This window comes from Leuresthes tenuis, unplaced genomic scaffold (genome assembly GCF_036924035.1).
Source record: "Leuresthes tenuis unplaced genomic scaffold, fLeuTen1.0.hap1 SCAF_23, whole genome shotgun sequence".
Classification (NCBI taxonomy): domain Eukaryota; kingdom Metazoa; phylum Chordata; class Actinopteri; order Atheriniformes; family Atherinopsidae; genus Leuresthes; species Leuresthes tenuis.
The window spans coordinates 22,872,476-22,897,212 of NW_027325377.1; the positions used below are offsets into that span (position 1 = coordinate 22,872,476).

At 43.5% G+C, this 24,737-nt stretch overlaps 1 protein-coding gene across 6 annotated transcripts in view; it reads right to left on the reverse strand.

Moving 5' to 3' along the window:
* The window catches only part of foxp2 (forkhead box P2), a 91,973-nt gene that overhangs the window by 50,119 nt on the left and 17,117 nt on the right, over nt 1-24,737 (reverse strand). For 3 of the 6 annotated variants that reach the window (XM_072377786.1, XM_072377785.1, XM_072377783.1), the window contains exon 4: nt 3,346-3,532. The exons of 1 other annotated variant lie outside the window; for it this stretch is intronic. In XM_072377786.1, the coding sequence (XP_072233887.1) occupies nt 3,346-3,522 (177 nt within the window). In that variant the 5' untranslated portion in view covers nt 3,523-3,532. Of the gene's footprint in view, nt 1-3,345; nt 3,533-13,136; nt 13,435-24,737 lie in introns of those variants that run through there. 2 more of the 6 variants (XM_072377784.1, XM_072377787.1) reach the window with 2 other exon arrangements.

The following is a 24,737-nucleotide window of genomic DNA, read 5'->3' on the forward strand; positions in this document are numbered from 1 at the left end:
GAATAAGGATGAATAGTTTGCTTTTTACTGCATCATGTGTCTCGAACAACACAAAACTGCATCCCTAACCAGTTTACCAACACGGTCCACAGTCCCACTGACAGTACTTCAAGCTGCATCTTTCTCCTAACAAACAACAAACACTCATTTTATATCTTTAATCTCTCCAATCATGTCTGAATTGAAGCCCTTGAGATGAGTAGAAGGCTGAGGCATAAGGCTGTCCCTACAGCTTTCCAGAGGTCTTTGGTTAAAACAACTGACTTGACCATAATAGATTAGCTGGGGCTTCCATCTCGCTCTGAATATCAATATACTTCCTATGGTAGCGAGCCCATTTAGAGGGGGAAGTAGTCCTGAGTATTGGCTCATCAATCCCACTGATAACCCTGGCAGGATTAAGTCTACAGACCACTGTAATCAACTAACAGACTCATTATGGGACATTATGGTATAGATCCAAAGATCAATGCATTTCCTCCATGTACATACACAGCAGCAAAAAGCATTAAAGCATAATTCTGACTGTGGCCAATGACAAATTGATTGGTAACATGAGCTCAGCACATTTTGGGGCATCAGGAGCTTTCATAGTGATCACTTTGCATTGTAATCAGGGCTGTGTAACATTCATCATTTGCTCTGATACATATCTGCAGCTGGCAAATTGCAATCAGATACAGATGGGTATCTAATCTGTGATCTCAAATCAAATTAGGTCTATTTAGACAACCCCGGGAATGTGGTGATGAAACCCTGACAGGAATTAAGGGCTGGAAATTTAATTGTGACAATGGTTATTATTCAGACTCATGGTGAGGTGAGTGTGTGGCTTTGGTTCAACCGAAATAGAAAAAATAAAAAGTGTATTAGGTATTAGCTGCGTGATCTAAGGAAAATTGCAGCCATTAATATTTGAATATATAAAAATTATGTGTGAAACTTAGTCTTGATCTGTGTTCTACAAGCCTTTGGCCGAATCTAAGGTGATGAGACCTTAAGATGCTGCTTTTCTAATTATAGCTGCGGGTGGTATTTTGGAGCTGCTAGGTAATGGCAGAACCCATAGGGACAGTGGAGAATTCATCAGTGCTTATTATTAATCATCCCCCCAGCAGCGTGATGAGAGACTGGAGCCTCTATACCCAGCGGACCACTCAATGTCATTCCAAATATGGATGGAAAATTAAAGCCAACAGCCTTACTTGAGAATGGAGTCAGACAAAAAATGTGCAAAGTTTTTTTCTTTTTTAGCATCACACAGGTGTAAGATAAAAAAGTGCAAGCACACATATGTGCATGCATAAAACATCCAGATTTTACACACAGCTGCTAGCTGTCATTCAACACGCCTGACCACATCCCAGTCCTGACAAATACGTGTATACAGAATAAAAAGGATGTCCTTCTCCCTTGAACTGTGTGTTCTCTGCAGAGCGAATGAGAACAGGAAGTGTGTGTGAAGTTAGCAGCGCAGGGCCCCAGTTTTAAAAAGCCTCCAGAGACCTGTTAGCTGGACTCCTCATTTCAATGTGTCTGTCTCGGGGTTGGGAGAAGGCTTGAGCTGGCCTCTTTACAAGGCACACACTGTCATACACCACCCCCAGCCCACCGCTCCACCCACCCAACGCCGCGGCTTACGTCCATCTCAGAGACTGAACTAGACACTTTATGCTTATGTGGCTTTTTTCTCTTCGTGCTGTGGCCTCTATGTTGCATTTACTGACTTAACATTTCCAGATGCACCTTAAAGTAATTTTCTCTTATATTAGAACGCTAAATCAGATTTTTAACCGCAATTAAATTCCTTTATCTACACTTACCTGTTCAGACATTCATATCCAATCTTTGTTCAAATAAAAAAGCTAAAAAAGTTTCTTTAAATCAACCAAAGCAAGTGCCCCTCTTTTTAGTCCCACCATCTCCCAGAATCTTTTTATCTTCCTCCCATCTCTTTCCATTTCACCCTCCATCTGTTGAGGGTGAAAGATAGATCAGATAGAAGGCTGTTCGAGACGCAACATTTTCAGATGTAAAAGAGTGATGACTTAGAGCAGGAGAGAAGTGACCCCAATCAGATGTGTGTGTGGAAAGAGTTGCAGAGTGGTGATAAATTGGCGGGTGAGGCCACAGTGATGGTGCTGCAGCCACCGGCAGGACAACAGGGACAACTCTGCTGTGGCTGGATGATGGGTGTAGGGACTGCATGGGGACCATATGAGGGGGCTGGGGGCCTTCAGGACACACACAGATGCAGACACACAAACACATCGGCTTCTGTTGTGTTACCCTCACCGATCTGACCACGGGGCTTCAGCTGCCTTCAAAAGTACACACACAAATATACGCTTGCATCAGGCCAAAGGGGCAGCACGCATCATTACGAGCCTGCAGCGCTGTCCCCCATCCACCCCAAAGCATGGCCCTCTGACCCACTCTCCCACTGCTCTTTTGGCAAACTGTCAAAGCCATCATTCACCGTGAAAAGACACGAGAGACACTTGACTCCTTTACTCTGCCGGCGACTGACTTTCACAACTCCTACCCCCCAACCACCACCTCTCACACCCCACTGCAGCTCATTCACCCACAACTTGCTCTGACTGAGATGATTACAATGAACGATGGGCTACAAAGGACAAAAGGTGCCGCAAACAAAGCATCAAATATCTGTGCTCACCAAAGGAATTCAGTACAATTAGAGCAATAAATAATCAAAAAGGTGAGAAAAACAAAAAACTGAATCATTTCTATTGGAAGAAAACGGAAACAGAGACATAAGGTGCAAGTTGCTTTTTCAAAAGTGTCCTGGTCAAAGGTTTCTCTGCCGCTGCTGGTGGGTCGAAATGTGCGTGTGAGCCGAGTTAGGAGGCCCTCTGGTGGATACAGAGCCGCCATGACACACGCAGCCATTCACACGCTGCCCACACTGGACCTTACGGTGCTCCAACACACATCCTCTGTCCTGCACTCTTACTCACACACACAGCTTCTGGCACATGGGCTCACACGGCTGCAACAACAGCTCAACGTGTAGAAACTGTAATGCCAACACAAAAACAGAGTGAAATGCAGAAGAAACTACTGCAAATCGTCTGCAGGAAACTGCCACGAGCACAACAAGCTGCCGCCAAAATATTTACCAACAGCCTGTTCTGCACACAGAGCTGTTTCCACAAGCTAAAAAACACACAAAACGCTCTGATAATTCACTTTGCCTCCCGCCTGTGTGGAACACCCCAGCGCCGCCTGAGCAGAGCACAGCAGAGCAGAGAGGGAGAGCAAAACAGAGTGAGGGTGAGGGAGAGCGGCAGAGAGACGAGACGGGGGAGAAACACAACTTACCTGCTGTTGTTGCAGATGCAGCAGCTCGACTGTGCTTACTTCGCTGCTTGTGTCACCAGCGCTTGATCTCCCATCTCTACTGCCAGCCTCTAATTGGCTGCAGCTTAGGGTGCTCATTCCATTTTGACTCATTGAACTGTTGCTTATTGTCTCTGTGGCCGACTCCTGCATCATCATGATTTAAAACCTAGAAGTGATTAAGAGGCACCGGTTAGGGCTCTTCTTGTTACAATTCCCCCCTTTTTCCCTCCTATTTTTTTTCTTTCTTTGCACGCTTCCATTATCAAGCCCTCAGTCCCCCTCTGCAAATTAAAGCATTTAAAGTAGAGGGAGGGGGGTGGGGGGGGGGGGAGAAAGGGGGATGCAGGAGGAGCAATTATGCATTCATTGTGTAAATGAAGCAATACAAAGAGATGCATGTCCTGGTGCTTTTTTTGAAACGGGAAGGAGGCCTACATATGTTTACGTCTCCGTAAATTTGGGGACGAATAAATAAAATATTTTTTTAAATATATTATGAAACAGTAGCACCGTTAGCAAAGAACTGAACACATTCTTTGGAGAAAAAGAAGCATTTTTAAAACAAAATAAAAATGCGTGACCCTAAAATGAGCGTGTGCTTAATTCCTAATATCTTCTCTGCACTTTGCCAGGCAGAAAACAGAACTCCTAAAATATTGTCCCTCTCAGAGCTGTCACATTTTAGTCTGTTCCTGCCTCTGAAAGAAGTTGCCTAATGACGCAGAGCTAATCATGCAAAATTAAAACGTGGTGGCAGGGAGGAGGAGGAGGCTGCACATCACATGGTGCAGGGCTGCTGATGAACACTATAATAGGTTTGTCATTCTTGCTGTGGCTAAATAAAATCTGCCTCGCAGGCTTCCATAGCGGAAGGATACTCGTGTCATTTATTGGCTTGAATTCCTTTTTTTTCTTTAATCAAACATTATACATGCCGTTTGTTTTACGACTTTCTCTCTTTTTTTTTTTTAATCACTTTCATTTAACGCAGTGCAAATACTGCAATCAAACTTTCTGGCTGGAGATTTACAAGCCAAAATGAAATATTTTAACAGCGGTAAATAAATATAAGAAAGCGAGTTAAATCTGTCACCTTTTTATATGGAAAACTGAGAAAAACAGAAGGGGAAAATTCTATCCCGAATATCACTAATGATTGTGCTAAAACAGCATAAATTATGCATATAACCTCCTCTCTTTCCAGTAATAAATGTTTTATCATTATCCCCTACATTTAATGCTCTGTACCTTCGCTGGGGCGGAGAGGAGCCCCACCAGCATCAGCCGACACACTCCGAATAAATAAAAGACACTAAGAGCTAACAGTCTGCAACTCAGACTGCACTCCACAATTAAGGACGGGGAATATTCTTCATAATAAAACTGATATTTGAAAATATCCCACGTGATTGAGGTACTTTTCAAAGCTCTGAAACATGCAGACATTTCAAATCCCATATTTGAACCATTTTCACACAAAAACACATTTTCATACTCAGTTTTCCAATCTGCCAGAGCAAACCAGCACCAAAGAATAAATAAACCTGCAACAACAGGGGATGAATGATGATTGTATGTGAATGCATTTGTGTGTGCTTTTGAGCCCAGTCCACATGGGTACCGTGTGTGTTCTTTGGCCTGTAAATACCATTTTAATAGAAGTGTGTACACGTCCGTCGCTGTGTTTGTGTGTGCTTGTGTGTGTGTTTGACGAGGGGCAGATACAGGACAGGCCTTAAAGGATGTCCACAGCCAGGATAAACAGGATCTAGGCAGGGAGAACAAACAGGGCTGAGCTATTACACAGAGCAGGGCGACAGCTGCCCGGGACACAAGTAAATAGGGAAGAGGCCAGGACAAGGCGTGCTTGTGAACAAACAGGCCCCTGTTTAACACCGTGCCGCTCACTACTGATGGAGAGAGGCACGGTGAGAAAAGACAGCAGCAGGGAAAGAGGTGGGGAAGATGGAGAAAGACAGTGGGAAAGAAAGAGGAGAGGGAATGGGAGGGAGAAAGGTGGTGGCGGTGGCAGTGCGAGGGAGGGTGGGGGGCACTGGCACGATGTGACATCCAATCCGGTGATGAATCTCAGCATAAGAAACTCAAGGCTGCAGCCGAGATCAGCCGGCTAATAAGTATTCAAATTAGGCATAAATTTTACATGCCCGATGTTTAAAATATTCAGAGAAAGACTGTCTGATTGCCTTTACTACCATTTTATGAACATTCTAATAGAGCTTGGATCTTTCTTTTTTCTGCTTTCTCACTCGGACCGGCGATGGATGTTCGGAAAAACTTGGAAGATATACGAGACAAGGAAATAAGGCTTTTTAATAACATGTGAATGCACGGCAAACGGCAGCGGAAATCTAAGGAAAATTGCTTCATTGATATTAACAAACCAATATAATTTCATATGATGACTTATGTATGAAAAGTGAATGTAATGTAAAGAAGAAGAAGAAAACATTTTTTTTTTAAAAATGAGCAGATCAGACGGAATAATTTCAACTAAATACACAAATAATAAAAGGCCAGTGCACAGCCTAATCTCAGCCATAATCCCTCCTCTTTGCCACAAAAATAAAATCTGTGCAATATGTCAAGCTGCAACATGATGATAATGCAGATATATGCAAAGTATATTCGCAGAGATCAGATGGTGCTTTAACCTTAATGACAGCGGTGAGATAAATTAATTAGCCATCTAAAGGCGCCATTCAAATCTGCCAATTACAATGTCAATTAGAAACAGAGGCAGGCTGCAGTGATGAGCGGACTACCAAGCTGCGGCTCCCACTGTGGGGGTGATGCGACTGTCACAGCTAGAGACACACAATACTCAGGAGAGGCAGATAGTGACAATACTCAGCACCTGAGGGTGTGACTGCACGAAGCGTGTTTCTGCGTTTGAGTCTGGATGTGTCTGTGTCTGGATGTGCCGACCACAGGTCCTCAAGTGCCCCCTCCCTGAGGGGTACCAGCCCTGACCCCACATCAGCCAGTGCTGAGCCAACTGGGTTGGAAAGAGCCACGCCACCTACAGCTACAATATCTGCCGGGGCCCCTTGTTCTGATCTGTGGCGGTGCAGGCAAGTTTAATGTCGCATGAATGAGGCCGCCGGCTTGTCCACATGTGTGTTTTACATCTACAAAATGCTGGTGTCCGGCATTTCAACACACTTGCAATTTGATGCCATTTCCTCAAGCCATAATCTTCCAATGAGGGAGAACCTAGACCCCCTATTATCATGATCGGAAGTAGAGAGCAAAGCTGTTATTACCTGGTAATACGCTGGTAATTGTGCAGATGTATTTCTTATTGAGGGAAGATGATAGTGATACCAGACATTTAGGATGGGGGGTGGTAAAGATAGCTCTAAACTTACTGTTGCAAATGATCCATGATGGCTTCAACAATTCTATCAAGGTAAGGCGTTTTCAGAGAAAGGCACTTCATGATGAAGCACAGCATCTTAAGCATTTTTTTAAAGGCTTCAAACCAACACTGCACAACCACTACTTTATATTCCTCTTCAGCTTGAACAAATATTTACTCTTGAATCTTGCAAATCTATCTCCTTCCATCAGAATCTGAGAGAAGGGTCACGGAGAGGCATTTGGCCCTGGCTTCGGGAGAGTTTCTCCCCTTTCTTCCGAGAAGTGATACAACAAAGGTGTGAGGAAAATTGAGCCTTTCATTGCCTCATAGACACTCTCTCTCTCTCTCTCTCTCTCTCACACACACACACACACATACACAACACCTATCATTAAAGGGGAAAGAAGCAGCCCTCCATCTTTGTTTGCGAGCTCTAAAAGCCCTTAATGTAGCCTCATTACCTGGCCTGTCTCCCGCTCTATCATGTGCAGTAAACACACTCTATGACACTGGCCATCCATCTAGAGGGAATACACAGCTGTCTGCCGTGCTCCAACACTGTTTCGGGAACACAGAGGAATTTAACGAACAACACACACTGACACTGGTCCCATTTCAGGGTTATCCATTTTCAGTGTGAGGATGTTCTCCGCTGCGTCTCTGTCTAAAACACTGATCCATTCCCTCATTCTATATGCATGAGTTGCAAAAAATATTATCATTAGAGTGACACAAAGGAAAGGTTGTGGGGGGGGTGGAGGGTGACCGCTAAAGCTGTGATCCCAGCCGTCCGTTCATTATCAGTTCACATTTCAGGTGGCTGGTGGGAACTCTCTTGGTTTGTGAGATCAAAATAATAAAAAAAAATAAAGAAATAAAAGAAATTACATTTCACAGTCTGCTGACTCCTCACTGCTCTCTGATCAGGTCGAGATATGGTTACCATTTTAAATAATCACAGATTCTGTGCTTGAGTGAAATTAATTCATCATTGCCATAAGTGACAATGCATACAAAATAAAGAAGTAACTGTGCAAGGGCAAGAGCTCACATATTCAATACTTTAGATTGCTTAATAAATCAAAATGCCACGTGTGTGCTGCCAAAAACTGCTGCTTAGGTTTTTAAAGAAATACATTTAACCCAAAGACTAAATAATTCAGTGGAAATAGAAGTTTAATCATGTTAGCATGTAAGGGATAAAATCTCTGAGTGGGATTATTTGTTTGTGCTTCGGTGTGAGGAGGCAGGAAGGCAATTCATTACAGGCAGGCAGCTGCGAGTTGGAAATGGAAAAACGACCACTTGGAAAGCTATGTTCGACAAAATCCAGTCTCCTGGATTAAGTAAGGCAAGCCAGGCTGCTGTGCCGCAGAATTAAAAGCTTTAATGACTACTTCTTATAAACCTGTGTATGGTAATGGTTTCTGCTCACTGATAGAGGAATTTCAAAAGTGCTTCACCGGTGAATAAAGATTGCTTTGGGGAAAAAAAGGGGGCTGAAGAAATCATATTTACAAAATCAGGAGTGGGGCCAAATGAAAGGAGATGAATATGAATAATGGACTTTGCTTTTTTGCCGGATTAACATTATTCAAAGCAACAGAATCAAATGTGGTTATCTCCTGTCCAATGAGCCCTACACTGACAAAACCTCAGTCATATTTCAATTCTTCATTTGAGCCGACAATAAATTGTAGTTCTGTGATAGGAGACATTCAGCAAAGAATGTTCAGAACTTAATTCTCTTCTATTTACAATAAGGAGATGAGGCAGAATAAGATAAAAGACAGACTATTTGCCACAGTGTGCAAGTGTCCATGAATGGATGAGTGAGTGTGTGTCGGAGTCAGTGTTCGAGGAGAACAGAAAGGGAAAAAAATGACAAAGAAAACCAGAGCAAAGTGTATAAGGTACACGTTCAATTGTGCAATCTGCACAATGTCGCTTTAGAATCAAATGCAAGAGGCACTCGTGAACAGCGAGCATGATATTATGTTCGTGTAAATTAATATTACATGAATAAAGACAGCTCTCACAACAGCAAAACAGTAAAAAAGGGACGAAAAGCAAACATCCAAATATTCAATTAAAGCCAAGGAAAATATCTTAAATAAAGCTGAATTCATAAGCTCAACAAAAAGTGGTGGAGCAGCAAAAAATGCACATTTCTTTAATATATAAACTGTGGCGCAGCTCAGCTCTCACAGAAAGAGAAAGAGAGGAGGAGAGAAGCTAGTTTTTTCCAGCATTTAGGCTCGTCCCATATCATTTACATGTTACCCATCAGACGCCTCATTCTGCTGAGGCAGGAGACAAGCCCTGCCGCTGCGGGTGAGCAAGACAGTGACGAAAGCCGATCAGTCGGCTCTCATTTGCATATTTGCCAATTCTGTTAATTAACTCAGCCCACCTAATCAGGGCTAATTGACCTATAAAGAGGGGAGGCCTCATTGTCTCATCCAATCATCTTTATCAGGAGTAGAGGAGGTGCGCTGTGAATTCAGGGTACTTCCGACCTAACTGTATTTATAGACCTCATGTGTGGAAGAATTCCGCTCAGAAAGAAAAGAGGTTTGATTCTCTGAGTGATCAGGACTGAGCCGCTCTGACGTGGACCGAGAGCCGGATAACAAAAACAAGCAAATGGACAAAATCTTTACACTGACGGGACTGAGGAGAGCAGAGAAAAATCACAGGAGCTAATGACAGCTGGATGGTCTGCGTCTCCGGTCGTCCCTTCCACAGCGGGACAGATCCAGCGGACAAGCGCGGGGGAGCCAGCCGCGGCCGGCGCAGCCACAGAGACATAGCTCACTGTGACGTTTCCAGTTATTTCTGCTTGATTAGGGCCATTATGTCTCCAGCTCTGATTTATGTTGTCATTCCCTCTCAGCAGTCCTGCATCGATAGATCTTAATGAATTGGTAAATAAGGGTGAAGATTGCAGTTGACAACACCGCAACATTCCTCATTCATACCAGACAAGATTTATGTAACCAATTAGAAGCATAAAAGCAGGAGGGGGCTCGGTCAGGGGAAAAAAATCATCTTTCCTCGGGAAAATTACAAAAGCCTAACCCACGACAAAACAGATAATGAGCTGTCTTTAACCTCGGCTTAGTCACACTTTTTCCACATAAAGTTAGGGACTTTAAGCATTCTGAGAAAAAATAGGATTTTTACAAAAACACACAGTTTCCAGACTGGCATCGACGCCACATCTGAATACCGTTTAAGGCAAAAATAATGACGGAACCAACAGATTAATAATTTATCTGCAGCACCAACAGAGAACCACTTTCATATGGAAATGTTCAATTCAAGAAGCGCCCTTCAGACTCCGACATCCAAAACAGCCCCCGCGCAGGGGAACAGGTGTGTGTCTCCGGTGAGGTCACACCAACCAGCCGGTCCCGTCAGTGAAGACTTTTTTTATTTTAAAACTGACACATATCTCAATTATTTAATCTGCCAAAATTGTAGTTCTAGGAATTTATTAGCAGGCAAATAAAGGCCACTTTGTCCTTAAAAAAAAATCCAGATAAAAGTGCTGATCATCAATAGTCAGCGACAGGCCAGGAAGACCCAAAGGGCAGGAGTGAACAGAGGTGGAAAATTAAAGCAGAGTGATACGGGAGCCGGCTCCTTTCAGCCTCTCTCCCTTCAAGCACATGCAAATGAGGCCGTGCTGCTTAACTGCATCATTTATGTGGATAATAGCGGCATCATCATTATGGGAACTCAAATTAAATTACATCACAATTAGCATAACAAAGTGATTGGTTAAACTTTCAAAACAAATAACGCGGCTCTGCTAATGAACGGTGTTAATTGGCCAGTGTGCATTCTAAATAAAACATCTAGGTAAACATGTGTTTTACTTAAACCATTTGGAAATTCATCCTCACCCCCACGATTTCTTTTTTTTTTTATGAGACACAAAGAGAAACGGGTGTGGAAAGAGTGAAAGAAAACAGGAAAAGAAGAAGCCTTAAACTGCCAGGGGGATTTGTAAGCTGAAAAATAAAATGTGTAGCATTTAATTTTAGTGCGCTAAAGAACCTATTATATGCCAGGCTCTGGAGAACAATGTAAATTATCTGCCTTCAAAATGGAGTTTGGCCAATTCTCCATGTGAGCTAATCACATAGCTCATTATGCATTAGGGTATTAAATTATGAAGAGGAGTCCCTTTCGCATTCCTGCACAAAGCCCTATGAAATGTTAATAATATGCCCACAATAGGCCAAAACCATGCCTTGCTCACCCTCATCAATATTTAAGTAAACAAATGATCCCACTCGCTTTTGATAAAGATAATTAGTGCTCCACCCAATTATCATTCTTGTGACCTCTTGCCTTTTAAACTAAACATCTGCTCCACAGAGTTTGGGATATTTTGTTTCCCATAAAAGAAGTAAAAGGAAAAACTCAAAAAGCACATTTCTGCAGATGATGAATATTTGATTGGTGCAACATACGAAAGGTTACACGGTGACTGTGCCCCATATTATTTAGTTTCATCATAGTGCTACATCTGTCTACTTGATTTTAATTATCAATGATTAGCTTAGCAAGCAAGTAGCAACATCTGAGAAGCACACTGATCAAGTAATACGAGAGCAGAAAACACCACAGCAAGTTCACGCTCGTAAAAAGCCACGTCAGTGCACAGGCGCGCGCACAGTCACACACACTGAGCCATTCATCAGCACTAATTAAGCAGCAGATTAACAGAGCCCGCAGACCAAGGCTGAACGGTTCCACAGTGGGACGACCAACAGGGAAGGCAGGAGACACAGCCCGGCAATAAAACACAAGCATTAAACACAGCCAAGAGCCTGGACTCCACTATGGCTGACACAAGACTGATGGCTGCATGAAGGAACGGACGGATGGATGGATTGATGGAGGGACGGATGGAGTGTGCCTGACATTTTTTTCTTTTTTTTTTTTTACCTGAAGGTGAAGAGTGCCAGAGATCTTGACCAGAGAGCAGAGAACTCGCCTCTGCCACCAGCGAGGGTGTCTAGCATCAACGGCCGCAAGTCGACTGGTGTCACTGTGTGAAGAGGCAACACTATCTGTGTCATCACTTCAGCCGTGTTTATGGGGGATGGCATCATAAACAAGCCGCCCCCCCCCCACACACACACACCTCCTCGCCACCCGCATCCTAGCCCCCGCCCCGGGTCCCCCTGCTCCCTCTATTCTCGCCACCACTGTGCCATTCATGCATACTCAAATCACCCTTGCCCCATTAAAAAAAAAAAGAAAAAGAAAGCCCAGACGCCTCTCCTGACAATTATTCTATCATTTCCAGTTGTCACCGGGGCAATTACTGACTGGGGGTCCCTGTGCAGGTCAGACATGTGGGCCCGAAAGAGGAGGCTTGAGTTAGGGGAGCGGAGGGAGAAAAATGGGAGAGGGACAGCTGAGGGAGTGTGTGTGAATGAGAGGGGGGGTAGTGTACAAAATGCTAATTTATGGTGGCTTCTTTCTCTGGCCACGTTTGATATAATTACAACATCATTTCCTTTACCTGCCGCTTTAGTGGAAAAACAACTCATTTTATTCTCTGAAATATGATCCATCTCAGCTGTGTTTCTGATTTTTAAAATTTGGAATAATTTCCTAATTTCCTCCTTTATCCTGCTCACTTTTTATTAGTTAGAACAAAGGAAACCTTTAAATCTGTGCATTTGGGTGCAAATGAGTGAGTGTGTGTGCAGTCGCTCTCTGTGTGTGGGTGGGTCCTGGCTGAGTGTGTGTATGTGAGAGTGTGTGAGACGATCTTCACACGGGGACTGCTGAGGCTCGTTGCAGGATGCTCGCCGGCTCTCCGCTTGCACCTCGGCTGCGTGTTTACCAGGGAGCTCCGCTGCTCTATCACACATCTGCTTCGCTAAAAACTCTGCTTTTCTCTCTCTCTTTCGTGTGTGCAAGTGCACACACACACACGCGTGCACACACCCTTACACAAATTCTGCCGGACTGACTCGCTACTTTGCTCTATGTAGTCGGCGCAGTGAGACAAGAGCGAAACAGACGCTAAAGGACGCTGCTAAGAGAGGTGCATTCGCCCCAAAGGTATGTGTGCCTGGCTTTATACTCGTGCAGTTCAATGCTTTTCTTTTCAGCTCTGACTGTGTGGATGTCAAATGTGTGTGTGTGCGTGCGGAGATGTAAAGAGTCTGAATAGGATTAGTGAAGGGCTGAGCGGCAGTTGGTATCCTATACCGTGCAGTGAGTTTAAAGGGCACTTAAAAACAATTCGCCAGATCAAATCCAAGCATTACCCGGTTCCACACTGTGACAAAGCACTGCTGCAGGACCACAACTACATGTCTAAACACACAAAAAAAAGAGAGACAAAATGACCTACCTTTTAAACAGTGAGTGAGAAATCCACTCTCCTCGGTAAGAAGCATTTGAAGAAGTATTCTCAGGAAGCTGACAGCACTAGTGTGTGTCAAAAATGGAGAGTCGGGGGGAAAATGCCACTGGTAGAAAACAGAGGATGAAAAGTAGAAAAAATAGGAGAGCAGAGAGCAACTAGCTGGCGCTTACTGTCAAAGACATCACCAGAGAAGTATTTACAGCGGTATTTACAGTAGCGCGAGGGGAGAGCACCTCTGCCTGGTCACGTCTGAGAGACAGTTGCCGTTTCAGCGCTGCCTAATTAAAACAAGTCAGGCAGCCCCGCTGGATTGTTTTGACGCCTGAGGACCAATAGTACACAAAAACCAGTGGCTTGATCGGGGGAAGGGGGGGTGGTCGTGGGGAGTGGAGAAGAGGGGGCGGAGGGTGGCGAGAGTTGGCAAAGAAATGTGTGGGGGGGTGGTGTTCTGGAGGAATCTGAGAGGGGAGGGAGACTACAAAGCTTGCAAACTGCATGGGGAGACCACCACATGCAGAGTGCCTGCAGTTTTTCTAAAACAAAACGCAAAGGTGACGCTTTCAGACTTCTTTGTCAAGATGCTTTCACCGCAGAAGTCTCGCTAAATTAAAAACTTATTCTAAAAAAAGAGCTCAGTTCCAGTTTACAGACGTTTCATTTGAACTAAATGAATGAATAAATTCAAAAAGGGCAGATGTGTTGGAAATGTCTCGGATGAATTAGGTCAGTATCTCTGACTAAAGCTGCAACAAGCAGCCCATCCTCACCGCCGGCTCCAGAAGCGGAGGAGCGCTGAATCCAGCTCAGCTGGGCTCAGATGTGCCGCGTGTGATGTATTGATGTGTCCCCCCCACTGTAAACAATGCACAACAGGCAATGAGACGGAACATTTAGGGCTAATGGTGTTTGCCAATCCTTTCGTCAATTTCTTTTCATTCCCTCCTTTCTCCCTTTCTCTCCCCCTCTCCCTTGCATGCCACAGATGTTTTTCTTCGTCGCTCCAACAGACAGGAATCTACTGGCAAGAAGAAAGCCTTGGTCTTCCCCATGAGAGAGGAGTACAAAGCCCTCAGTCTGCACAGAGCAGATGCGGAGAGAGAGTCCATCTGCCACCAGCTTGCTGTGCCACATGGGCCTGAGAGATCTAATACATGAGGGGGCATTTATTTCTTTATCTATTTGCCTCAATATGTTAGTGCAACAAACATTCCATTCATTTTAGATAGAACCCCAACACTGAATTAAAAAGAAATGCACACAGACATATGCTGGCAGCCACAGCATGAGGTTAGAGGAAGGGCAAGAAGTTCTGCGTTTTAAGGAGAGGTACCCAGGGCAACTGCGACAGATTTATTTAGGGAAAAAGGCAGCCCCTAACGTGGGGTAAAGACCACTTGAACTCACAGCTCTGAGCGGTGCACTGGTATGATTTAACAGGCTCTGAATAGCACATTATCTCCCCGGCTCCGCTCAAGCATATTTCAGCTGTATGATATCATTATTAAGAGACACAACACAGACCAAAAGATGTAGCATTTTCATTAGTGTCAACTGTCTGAGCTCTGGGGGGGGGGGGGTAAATGCTAAACAATCCTGGCAGAGACAGAGACAGTGGGAGCTGAAGAGAGAAAAAAGGAAGAGAGATGACAAGAGTGCAAAAGCAGGCAGAGGAAAAAAGACAGACCGCTACAGAGAGAGTCAAAAGGGGGCAACATTAAACAACTGCTGTTAATTGCTCTAAGCATCCACGTTATGCCAGTAATTTCTACCATTTCTCTTTCAGAGCTAAATGCTTCAGGGTATAAAGCTCCTTCAGCCCCTTTAATAAACTATTCAGAGCGCCTCACTGGAAAAGACAAACAAAAGGCCCCCGGCCTTAGAAACATTTGCTTTACTAGTGGGAATGCTATGCCCATTTCTCCACATCTGTGACAATCGTGTGCCTTCCGCCTTCAGGTGTTTATTCCCAAGTCTCTTCTTCCAGTGGCTTCTGCTGCCAAGGTCAACGGAGACTAGCAGGCCCACCAGCGTCTTGATGAGGTGGCAGCAGAACAGCGAGAGCAGAAAATGGGGAAGAGAGACAGACAGACATGTGTAGTGGGTTCAGCGGGGAGGGGTGAGAGTGGCAGCAGCTGGTCACAAACCTTGGCAAGAGTAAGAGCAGCAGCGGGGGAGCAGTGCATATGAGATGCAGTGCAGCACCGTGACAATGACAGCAATGGATGCCGTTTCCCATCCCTTTGCACCGCAATAACTTCCAGTTTACACACAAACACTATTCATTTTCAATTAAAGCTCCAATGCAGGACATTGCCTTTGGGGAATTAGACAAGTGGCACAGGTTCCCTCAGTACTTCAGCACCACTAAGCCACCCCGAAGTACGAGCACTGTCATTTGCTTCATCAGTCAGACCTCAGCCACTCTTTTTAACCCCTAACAAGCTAATCTTTAATGAAAGGATTTGGAATAGAAGAAAACCTTTCGTACGTTTAAAAAAACATATACAACAACAAAGAAGCTGCAATGATACACACTTTCCACTGGAGTTTGACTCCCCTCCTCCATTCTCACGTCAGAGCCAGGCAGACAAAACTAAGTGATGTCATTACTTCCCTTTACAACGGTGACAACCAATGTTTGCAAAGAGCAGAACTCCACACATAAAAAAGCACAACATCAGGCCCATTCATTAGTTGTCACTCAAATGTTCCACAAGCACAATTCCTAATCCACTAAGTCCAGCCTACAGATAATAAAAAGTCAAATAAGGCATAATGATGGGGTAGGGCTCTTTTTTTCTCCTGGGCAATGCTGATCACACGATATGTTGTTTATGGCCACAAAGGCAGAGGCCATTATGGACCGGTGATTATATAAGTGGTTGGAAGGCAGCACCAATTTAATTTACTGTACTTAAGCACCAAGGTATCCATGGCAACTTGCCTTGCACAGTGCATTCAGAAATCCCTAATGAAATGCCTATTAAGTGGATGATAATGACAGTGTCCAAATCTATTTGCATATGTGTTTCACTGCAAAAAAAAAAAAAAGAATAAAAATATAAGGCAGGCAGATAAATCCCTGATTACTGCAATCACAACACTAAACACTGTGTGATGGTTTTGTTCTGCCTGCTGTTGGATTTTTCTAAGTTTTTTTATTTTAGAAAATACACAATCTCTAACTCAGCGAGTCATGAAAAGCTTGGTCATCTGGTCTCCAGGCTTAAATATCACCTGCAATAAAACCAACAACAGATTGTTGTGGATGAGGGTGTGCATTGAGGCCTCACTGCCTTCCTCTCTCCACATGTGACTTTCATTTGCGACTTTGGCTTCGTTCCCAACAGGACATCCCTGAGAGAGTGTTTGCTCGACTCAATATCAACAGCCCGAGTAAGCAGGTGGAGGGGGGGGGCACCCAGGCCAAGCCCGGCCTTGGGTTCCTATTGAAAATAAACTCGGCTGTACGTTGGTCGGGCCCAGAAATATCAACACGCGCTGCGAGGAGCCACGTATAGCACTCAGCAGCGTTCCGCTGGTGCCTCTCCAAGGCTTAATGATACCTGCACCTCCCCTCCAGCTGCTTCTGCCGACGCGGCTGCTACACACAGACAGCAGGCGGGCGGGAATTAAAGTATACATTACAGCAGAAAAATAAAAGAGATCGAAATGACAGAAGTCAGGCAGTTCAAGCTGACCCGGCCTCTTGAAACGAAGGAGCTGGTAGACTAGCGACAGACACTCCAGGTTAAATTGGCACTCCTGCGCCTCCTCTTATTTTCCCCACCACAGCTGCCTCCTGTGCCCCCCCACCTCTTCCTAAAAAATAGCTTTTTCTTCAAACGAGTATCTGAATTAAACGAGTTGCTGAAATCAAAGGCTCAGCTGAGATGGATACATTTAAACAAGCAAGTGCAGCTCACAGCAGTTTACCTGTTATACAGCAGATTGGAATTAGATGAAAGAGCGGCGCGTGGACAACTTTCCTTTTCTCACAGCAGTAGATATCATCATATAGTAAAGACAGCAGCCATTTAATTAAATTCCTACTTAGAGGAAGGTACGCGCTGCTCGGTTGTTGTGTTTTCTTTTTTGTTCGTGGCCTCTAGGATGTCATCATGATGAAAAGGAAGCTAGAAAAAAAAGTGAGATTCAATAGTCGTTTCATGCGTTCACATTTCCTGTTAGGGATGAATCCGAGAGCCATTTATGACAGTGATCTGTAGTGTCTGAGGATCCCACAGCTCCAGCTCTGCCAAAGAGATTATCATTCCCAGAACCGCAGCTACACAGTTGAATGGCAGCAAGACAAGCTCGACTGGCAGTCAAAGGAGCACAACACCTGTATATGCTATGCAACAACCGCTACCTAACATCCAAGGAATCTTACGGATGCTTTTACAAGTAGCAATGAAAAATACTTTCACGCTGGATGAGAAATCTAACACTGACCATGAATTCGATAAAAAGAAGAATTTGGGGAAGCGATGGAGACGGACGTGGAAGGTTTGGCCCTTCGTGCTGGACCTCCTCTTACCTCGGCCTGCTGAAACAGTGGCCATCCTTTCATGACTAAAACACCATTCAGACAGATACTAATTACATCAAACAGAGGCCTGATAAAATTAATTCGGGAAAACTGCATTCTAACAAAGAATAATAAACTCATTATATGGAAAATTCAACTCTCATATTCTCCACACCGCAGCTAATTCAAACCTAATTTTTACTAGCCACTAATTTGAGGGTGAAGGGTGGGGGATAGGAATTACATCTGGAGGTAATTGAATGTGTGGAACCGAGCCCAGTGGGGGCTGCGATACCCCCTCCCGCCCCCACACAAAATAAAGAAAAAAAAGTAAGTCAGACAAGACATAGAGGAGGAACTATTTAGGTGAGTGGGACTGGAACGACACTTTCCCCCAAAATGTTTTCATTGTGCTGTCACCAGACATATAGGTGCTGCAGGCACAGAAACACTGATAAATGAGACTTTAAGGAAATGTGGGACTCTGGATAAGGTGCAGGCTTCTCCAGGCAGCTGCACCGGGTCAGGATTTAGTAAATAGCCAAATATGTGGAGCAGAAGGAAGGCTGTGGGTTAATTTTGCCTGCTGTAAAGGCTCAGGCTTTATGAGGAAGTCTCCCTCTCAAGTGACCAGCTACATCTGGGCTGCCTAAGTGGGCTGCCTAATAAATGGCACACTTTTTCAATGATCTGCAGTTTCAAAGCACCGAGTAAAGGGTATCCAGCTGTATCGATTTCCCTGTATGGATGCAAACTTAACAGCCACTGCTGAGGAAGTGTTTGTGGGAACAAGGAGAGCGGCGCTGGTTATGTCTAAAAAAAAAAATAGGAGAGAGTAAAATAAAGTTTGACTCCTTGCGGGAGGACATTAACATGGAGGGAAACTTGCCTCCACACAAGAACCCCCTGCTCTTCACTTAAATCCTTTGCCATCACTTCAACACTAAATGTGTTTTCCAAATGAAAATAAACGGAGTCCGACTGGTTTGAGGCAGTCATACTCAGGAATATGAGATCAAATAAAGGCTTCTGTGGAGGCTGAAAGGAGAAATGAAATGGCTTCTGAGGGGAGATGTACCGAGTAATAAAATTACTCCTTTATATCTTCCTAAACAGCATATGTTCCCCTGGAGTGGGTGAGGGCTTCACTTTGGTCAAAGACAAGTATGCAAGCGGCAATTTTTCCTTCAGGGAAGATTCCCTGATACACTTCTTGAGTCTGGGCGCACTGCAATTTTCTTGAAAACTATTTCAGCAACAAGTTAAGCGGAACTTTGGAAGTTTTACTTTGATGATGTGCTGCCAGCACACTGTCATTGAAAGCTATGTTCCATTAAATTGGAACAGCAAGATTCATAAGCCCATTGCTTTTCAATGAGTTCAAACTAGGCAAGAACGTTCAGCTGAACACTTGCATTTTATTCTACTGTAACGCATGCAGCTACTTAGAAGTGACCATGATGTACTGCAAACACAGGGAATTATTCCCAGGAAGAAAAATGTCACTACTTTGAAATTGGTTTGATATTGCAGTAATACAAGCGCCGTTCTATTTGGTATTGAGGAAAATCTACAACAAAAAGTATGAGTCTAACTACTTAAAATGGTGCAATTGATTTGTATTCTTTAAAAGGTGGTCACAATAATATTCAGATGGACTTTTTCACCACAGCAGAGGGGTTATATTAGAGGAAATTTGCAATTGGAGAGAATACATTATAATTCATTATAGAGTAGCTATTAAACCTTCAGCATAAAAAAACCTTTAGTACGAGGATTGAGCCACTTATCAGACCTACTCACTACCTTTAAAAGCTGTCCATGTTCAGTGCTCTGAGTGGCAAAAAAGCAATCGCTGATGACTTTGAAAACAGGACGAGATGTACAATTTAGCAAAACAGAGACGGCTGGCGAGGAATTTTAAGAATCAAACGCTCATAATTGTTTGTTCCTAAACGAAGGAGGAAGTAAGCTTAAAGAAATTCAGAAAAACCTTCTTAAAACCAATCAATAGAGAATATTTGGCTTATCCTGCCCACAAAACGCCTTTAAAAATCTTAATAAGAAAAGTGTGCTGCATGTGGTAAAGATTCATTGGAGATATATTCGCAGTCTCACAGCTTGTTACACAGAAATCTGCATGTTTGCAACACTGCGTTCTTTGATTTTTTCCCTCATCTAAGAAAACGAGACAACAAATTGAATCAATTACTCGCCGGCTGGACGCAGATGTCCCCGCTTCAGGTTGTTTTGTGCAGTCTTGGCGTGTAATTAAGCAGTTTACACAGGTTGATGATGTTTGTGCTGCGACTACGAATTCATTTCCTTCAGGAACGTATCGAAGAGCTTCTTCTCTGTTTACAAACACCCAGGAGTCAGGAGCAGATCTCATTTAACGCGCCCCAAAAATAGTGCTTTTCAGAGGGCATCAGCGGTCTCCGCTTCTCCAGCTACCATCATGGCTGATTTTTAATTTACACAATGACACTCAATTATACAGCTTTCAACACTTTGTGAACTTAGAAAACAACTTTCTCTCCGTGTTGTCTTTTGCCCCTGTTTCAGCCTGTTGATGTCTGGTTGGGGGGGGGGTTCTGACAGCTTTAAAGTGTCCATCAGCTGCACATCCATCCCCAAACAAACAGCAGGCTCCACTTCAAATACATAGCAAGACTGTTAGGTAATCTTCCCCTTTGTTCACGCTCCCTGAGCCTTGGTGACTAACCTCGATCTCTCCCCGTCCCACCTCCTTCCTCTAAGCTGACACAAGAAGCACCAAAAAGCATGAATTGGAAAGCTAGATATGCCATCTTAAGTATTGACTTAAGTTGTACCTGTTGTTTTAAAAGGGAAAGAAGAGGAGGCCAGCAGCACAAGGGCTCTTTGTTTGAAAATGGGAGGTTTCCTTTTCGATATACAATATCCTGTGAGGTACCAAGCGGAATTACAGTAGTCTAGTGTCTGAGCTTTCTCAAAGGGTGGGGGGGTGTACAGGGCCTTGCAACGTGTGTCTGTGAATTGTTGCATGCTCCTTAGTCCATTGTTGTGTGGCTTGGATGAGTCTCTTCCATCTAAACCTGGGAAATCAATCATTCTGCGAAGAAATACCTTTTATGCCAGATGTGGCACTTGGAAGGAAAGAAAGAAAGAAAGAAAGAAAGAAAGAAAGAAAGAAAGAAAGAAAGAAAGAAAGAAAGAAAGAAAGAAAGAAAGAAAGAAAGAAAGAAAGAAAGAAAGAAAGAAAGAAAGAAAGAAAGAAAGAAAGAAAGAAAGAAAGAAAGAAAGAAAGAAAGAAAGAAAGAAAGAAAGAAAGAAAGAAAGAAAGAAAGAAAGAAAGAAAGAAAGAAAGAAAGAAAGAAAGAAAGAAAGAAAGAAAGAAAGAAAGAAAGAAAGAAAGAAAGAAAGAAAGAAAGAAAGAAAGAAAGAAAGAAAGAAAGGACTTAAAAGGTATGCTCGTATTGGGGAATCTGAGGGTCCAAACAGTACAGAAACAAAAATCTATTACTGATGAATCAAGCTGTCAAAAAGCCACCTTCTTTGAATTCCTGCTTGTTATTTTAGGTGGCTTCTCCGAGGCGTACGCACGTCAAATCTTTGAGTGTGTAAACGTCTCACTTTGAAATATATCTGAACTATTTACTTTGGAGTTGCCAAGGAGAATGAAAGACAAATGTTTCATTAGCAGGTGACTTTTTTCTTTTTGTTGTTCCTTTTACAAGCCTGTGGCAGTTCCGTTCCCTGACACACTGACACGCACCCGAGCATAATTATAAATGCAAGACTTGCTATAGGGAGCTGAACTTTTCACACCTTTCAAAGCCACAAAATTGGATGGTTTTGTGGTTGTGCAGCTGCCGCTCCACGCTAATGCAAGGCGGTGTCATATGAAAAATATTCCTCTCCCCAAACCACAGGGCTGGTCATTAATGAAACACAGGCCGTGCAGTGAGGTCATACAGAGTCTAGATTTCAGCAGCCACACTTAAAAACCGCTCAGAGAGAATAGAGAAACATGAACACAAATCAGATTCCAGCTCCAAGGACGGGGAAAATAAATAAATAGAGAAAGGCACTGGCCCCTCTCACATTTTCCCCCAGCGCTCTGCAAACAACCATCAACTGCAGCTCAGAAACAGCTCACAATGAGAGCAGACTAAACAATCTGGTCCCGGCCAAGGAAAATGCTAAGCAACTCTGCACACAGGATGTCTCACCCTAATTGCCAACTATCAAATCTCACAATGGAATCTATCCATTTGGCAAAATCTTCACAGCAAACTTGGCAGTATACCTTTGCTTTTAAAAGTGTCAATTTCTGTGATGAGAAGGCAGGACAAATAAAGACGGGGAAGTACAGTTGTCAAGAATTTCATTTCTGTCCTGGATTTGGTGGGGTTTGTTGAGCTCACAGAGAAACTAGCAATAATGCGTGCCGAGAGTGGAAAAAAACTTTATTAGATAAAGGTGCGTCGGGTCTTGTAAACGAGTGATTAAAATCCTTAGCATTAAGATAAACACACTAAACAGGTCCCCGAAGACGTGACCACTCAGGAAGGGGAGAGCAAGGGCAAGACCAAGTCAGCAAGTAGGACTGACACGCTGTGTTCCGGAGGTGGGCATGGAAGCGTAGCAGGAACCTGGGGACCAGGGTTACCAGAAGGGACAAGGCTCTAAACAGGAAGCTAACGGGACACGTTCCACAACCTGCCATGTGGCATTGTATTTTCCAGCCAGTCGAAGCCACGCTCACAGAGACCCCATGACTTCAAACGGACAAAATAGCAGCACATTCATGAAACAGAACAGAACTACTGGGAATTAAAGAAGGCAGGGAAAAAAGAAAACACACACACACACACACACACACACAAGAAAAGGTAGCAGACCTCGACAGCAGATGGTAAAATTAACATTTCAACAGTTCCTTCCTTTCATGTAGGTCTCGGCAGAACTTTTTCTTTTTTTTGTAAGAGAGGCTTGGGTTTTGGTAAGATATAGTGGTGTAGAAGGCATCTGGAAAAGGGGAAGAAGAATATTGGCTTATTGCTCCTGATGGTCCAGCTCTATGAAAAATTAAATAGGTCTGTTTTGCAGGTTTCCACTCTCTGGAGTGCCCTAAGCTGTGTTATGGAAACATCATCTCGGTAATTTATACGCCAAAGAACACCTGGTGATGAAAGAAAAATAAACTATTCTTCTCTTTCTTTCTCCATTTAAAACCCAACACTTTGACTTTGTGGTCTCTCCTTTGATGTTCTTTCTTTTCCAGCTTTTTAATGTCCATCCATTTGGCTTATTTTGCAAGAAGTTGGCATCTATTGTAGAGTTAAGTCGTTCACAAAATGCTTGTCAGATTCCATTTTGAAGTCTTGATATACACTTCAAAAGGTGCAGCAGAGATGTTATCACGGAGAGACGAGAGGACTGAGGCATCTCTAATAAAGACCCAAACAATGGACAGCCTCTCTTATTTCCAACCCTGTCCAATGGAGCGTCTCGGTAGTACCCATTAATTTGGACACAGTTCTGGCTAAATTACATGTGTTCCACCTCTGTGACATTTTAAATGCAATTAAAAGCTGGTTATGAAAGTGTGCGCGGACTTCCTTGTGATGAAGGGAAATCACTGACGTGATTAACATGCAAACGAGCTCATGCTGGCAGACTAGATTGGGGTTTGAAAACCTCAATTACTTTTGTGTGATTATCTATTTACCAGTACACAGATTTCCATTTCTCATCTCTAGCCGAGTTGCTCATGCACAAGCCTCAATTACACGTGGCACACCTTTATTTATGATGCGCATGATGCTGAAATACAAGCTCTGCTTATTTTTTTACTATGATGCATTGCCTCCTTGCAGGGCGCTGACGAGCCAGGAGCACCAGACCAACACTTCCTAATGTTGAACCATTTGCTTTGTGAGAACTTAATGTGATCTTGACCCCCCACCATTCCTGCACTCGCCAACCCATCCATCCAACCCTATTTAAACTCAGTTTGATCCTCCTCTCGTCTAGAAAACAGGAAGACTAATGGATAAACGGTGGCCATTTATCCCTTTCAACTCAACCAGAAATATAGCACTGCCAAAAATGAGAACCCTTTAACACGTGTGTCTTAAATCTATTAAAGGGAGACTAATTGCTGGAGAATATCCAACTATATCAAGAGGTAGTTTAGATTAAAATGTATATGGAAACGAACTGAGGAAACGCACCAGGTATTCTACAGCAGTGAGTAGAACTTTGCTTGGATTAATTAAACATGTTTCAGTTACTTTAATCAGATAACGTTTTCTGAAAACATGCAAAAGTGAAAAAACTTCAGCGCAGAAGCGCTGCCAACGTGCATTTTTATTTCAATCATTTATCCGAGTCATAATCTTTCCTTTTGGAAACATTGTGATGCGCGATCTTGTCGTCAGTGTTCCGAGCCTTTTGGTGGAGCTCAGGAACGGGAAGAGAAGGAAAGACATATCTGTGGCACAGCCAGGCTTTTTCTCATTGTGCCCAGCATACATAAAACATGCCCTGTTGCTTCAGCAGGAGCAAAAAGGAAAACAGTGCCATCAAGTGAAATTTCTGAGGATTCCTCAAGCACCTCAGATGATAGATCTATCATGCTATCAGGTGCAGGAAATGTTGGGTAAACTTCAATTAAAATATCTGCGTTATTCCTTTTTTTAATGGAGATGCCTGGTTAAGCTAACCTCATTCAAAGAGTAATCTTTTACTGTGTGAAAAACTTGCATTTCAGACTATACAATCTGTATCTCTGCTCTCGATGAGAATGTGAGGCGCATGAGTACCTCCCACTCAAGTAGACAGATGATAAGACAAGTAATAAATCTGGCACTCTGCTGACTTCATGTTCAGAAAGCTGTTCGAGTCACCTCAGGAACAAAGGGAATCGTTATTACTATTTGAGCTCAGTTGCCAGGACTTGGCTGCAGCATTGATTTAAGGTTCCGGAAGCAGAAAAAAAGGAGTAGATGCAGCACAGTGAGAGAGTGAAACTGGCTAGAGTGATGGGCTGGAGTCATGAGTGAGAG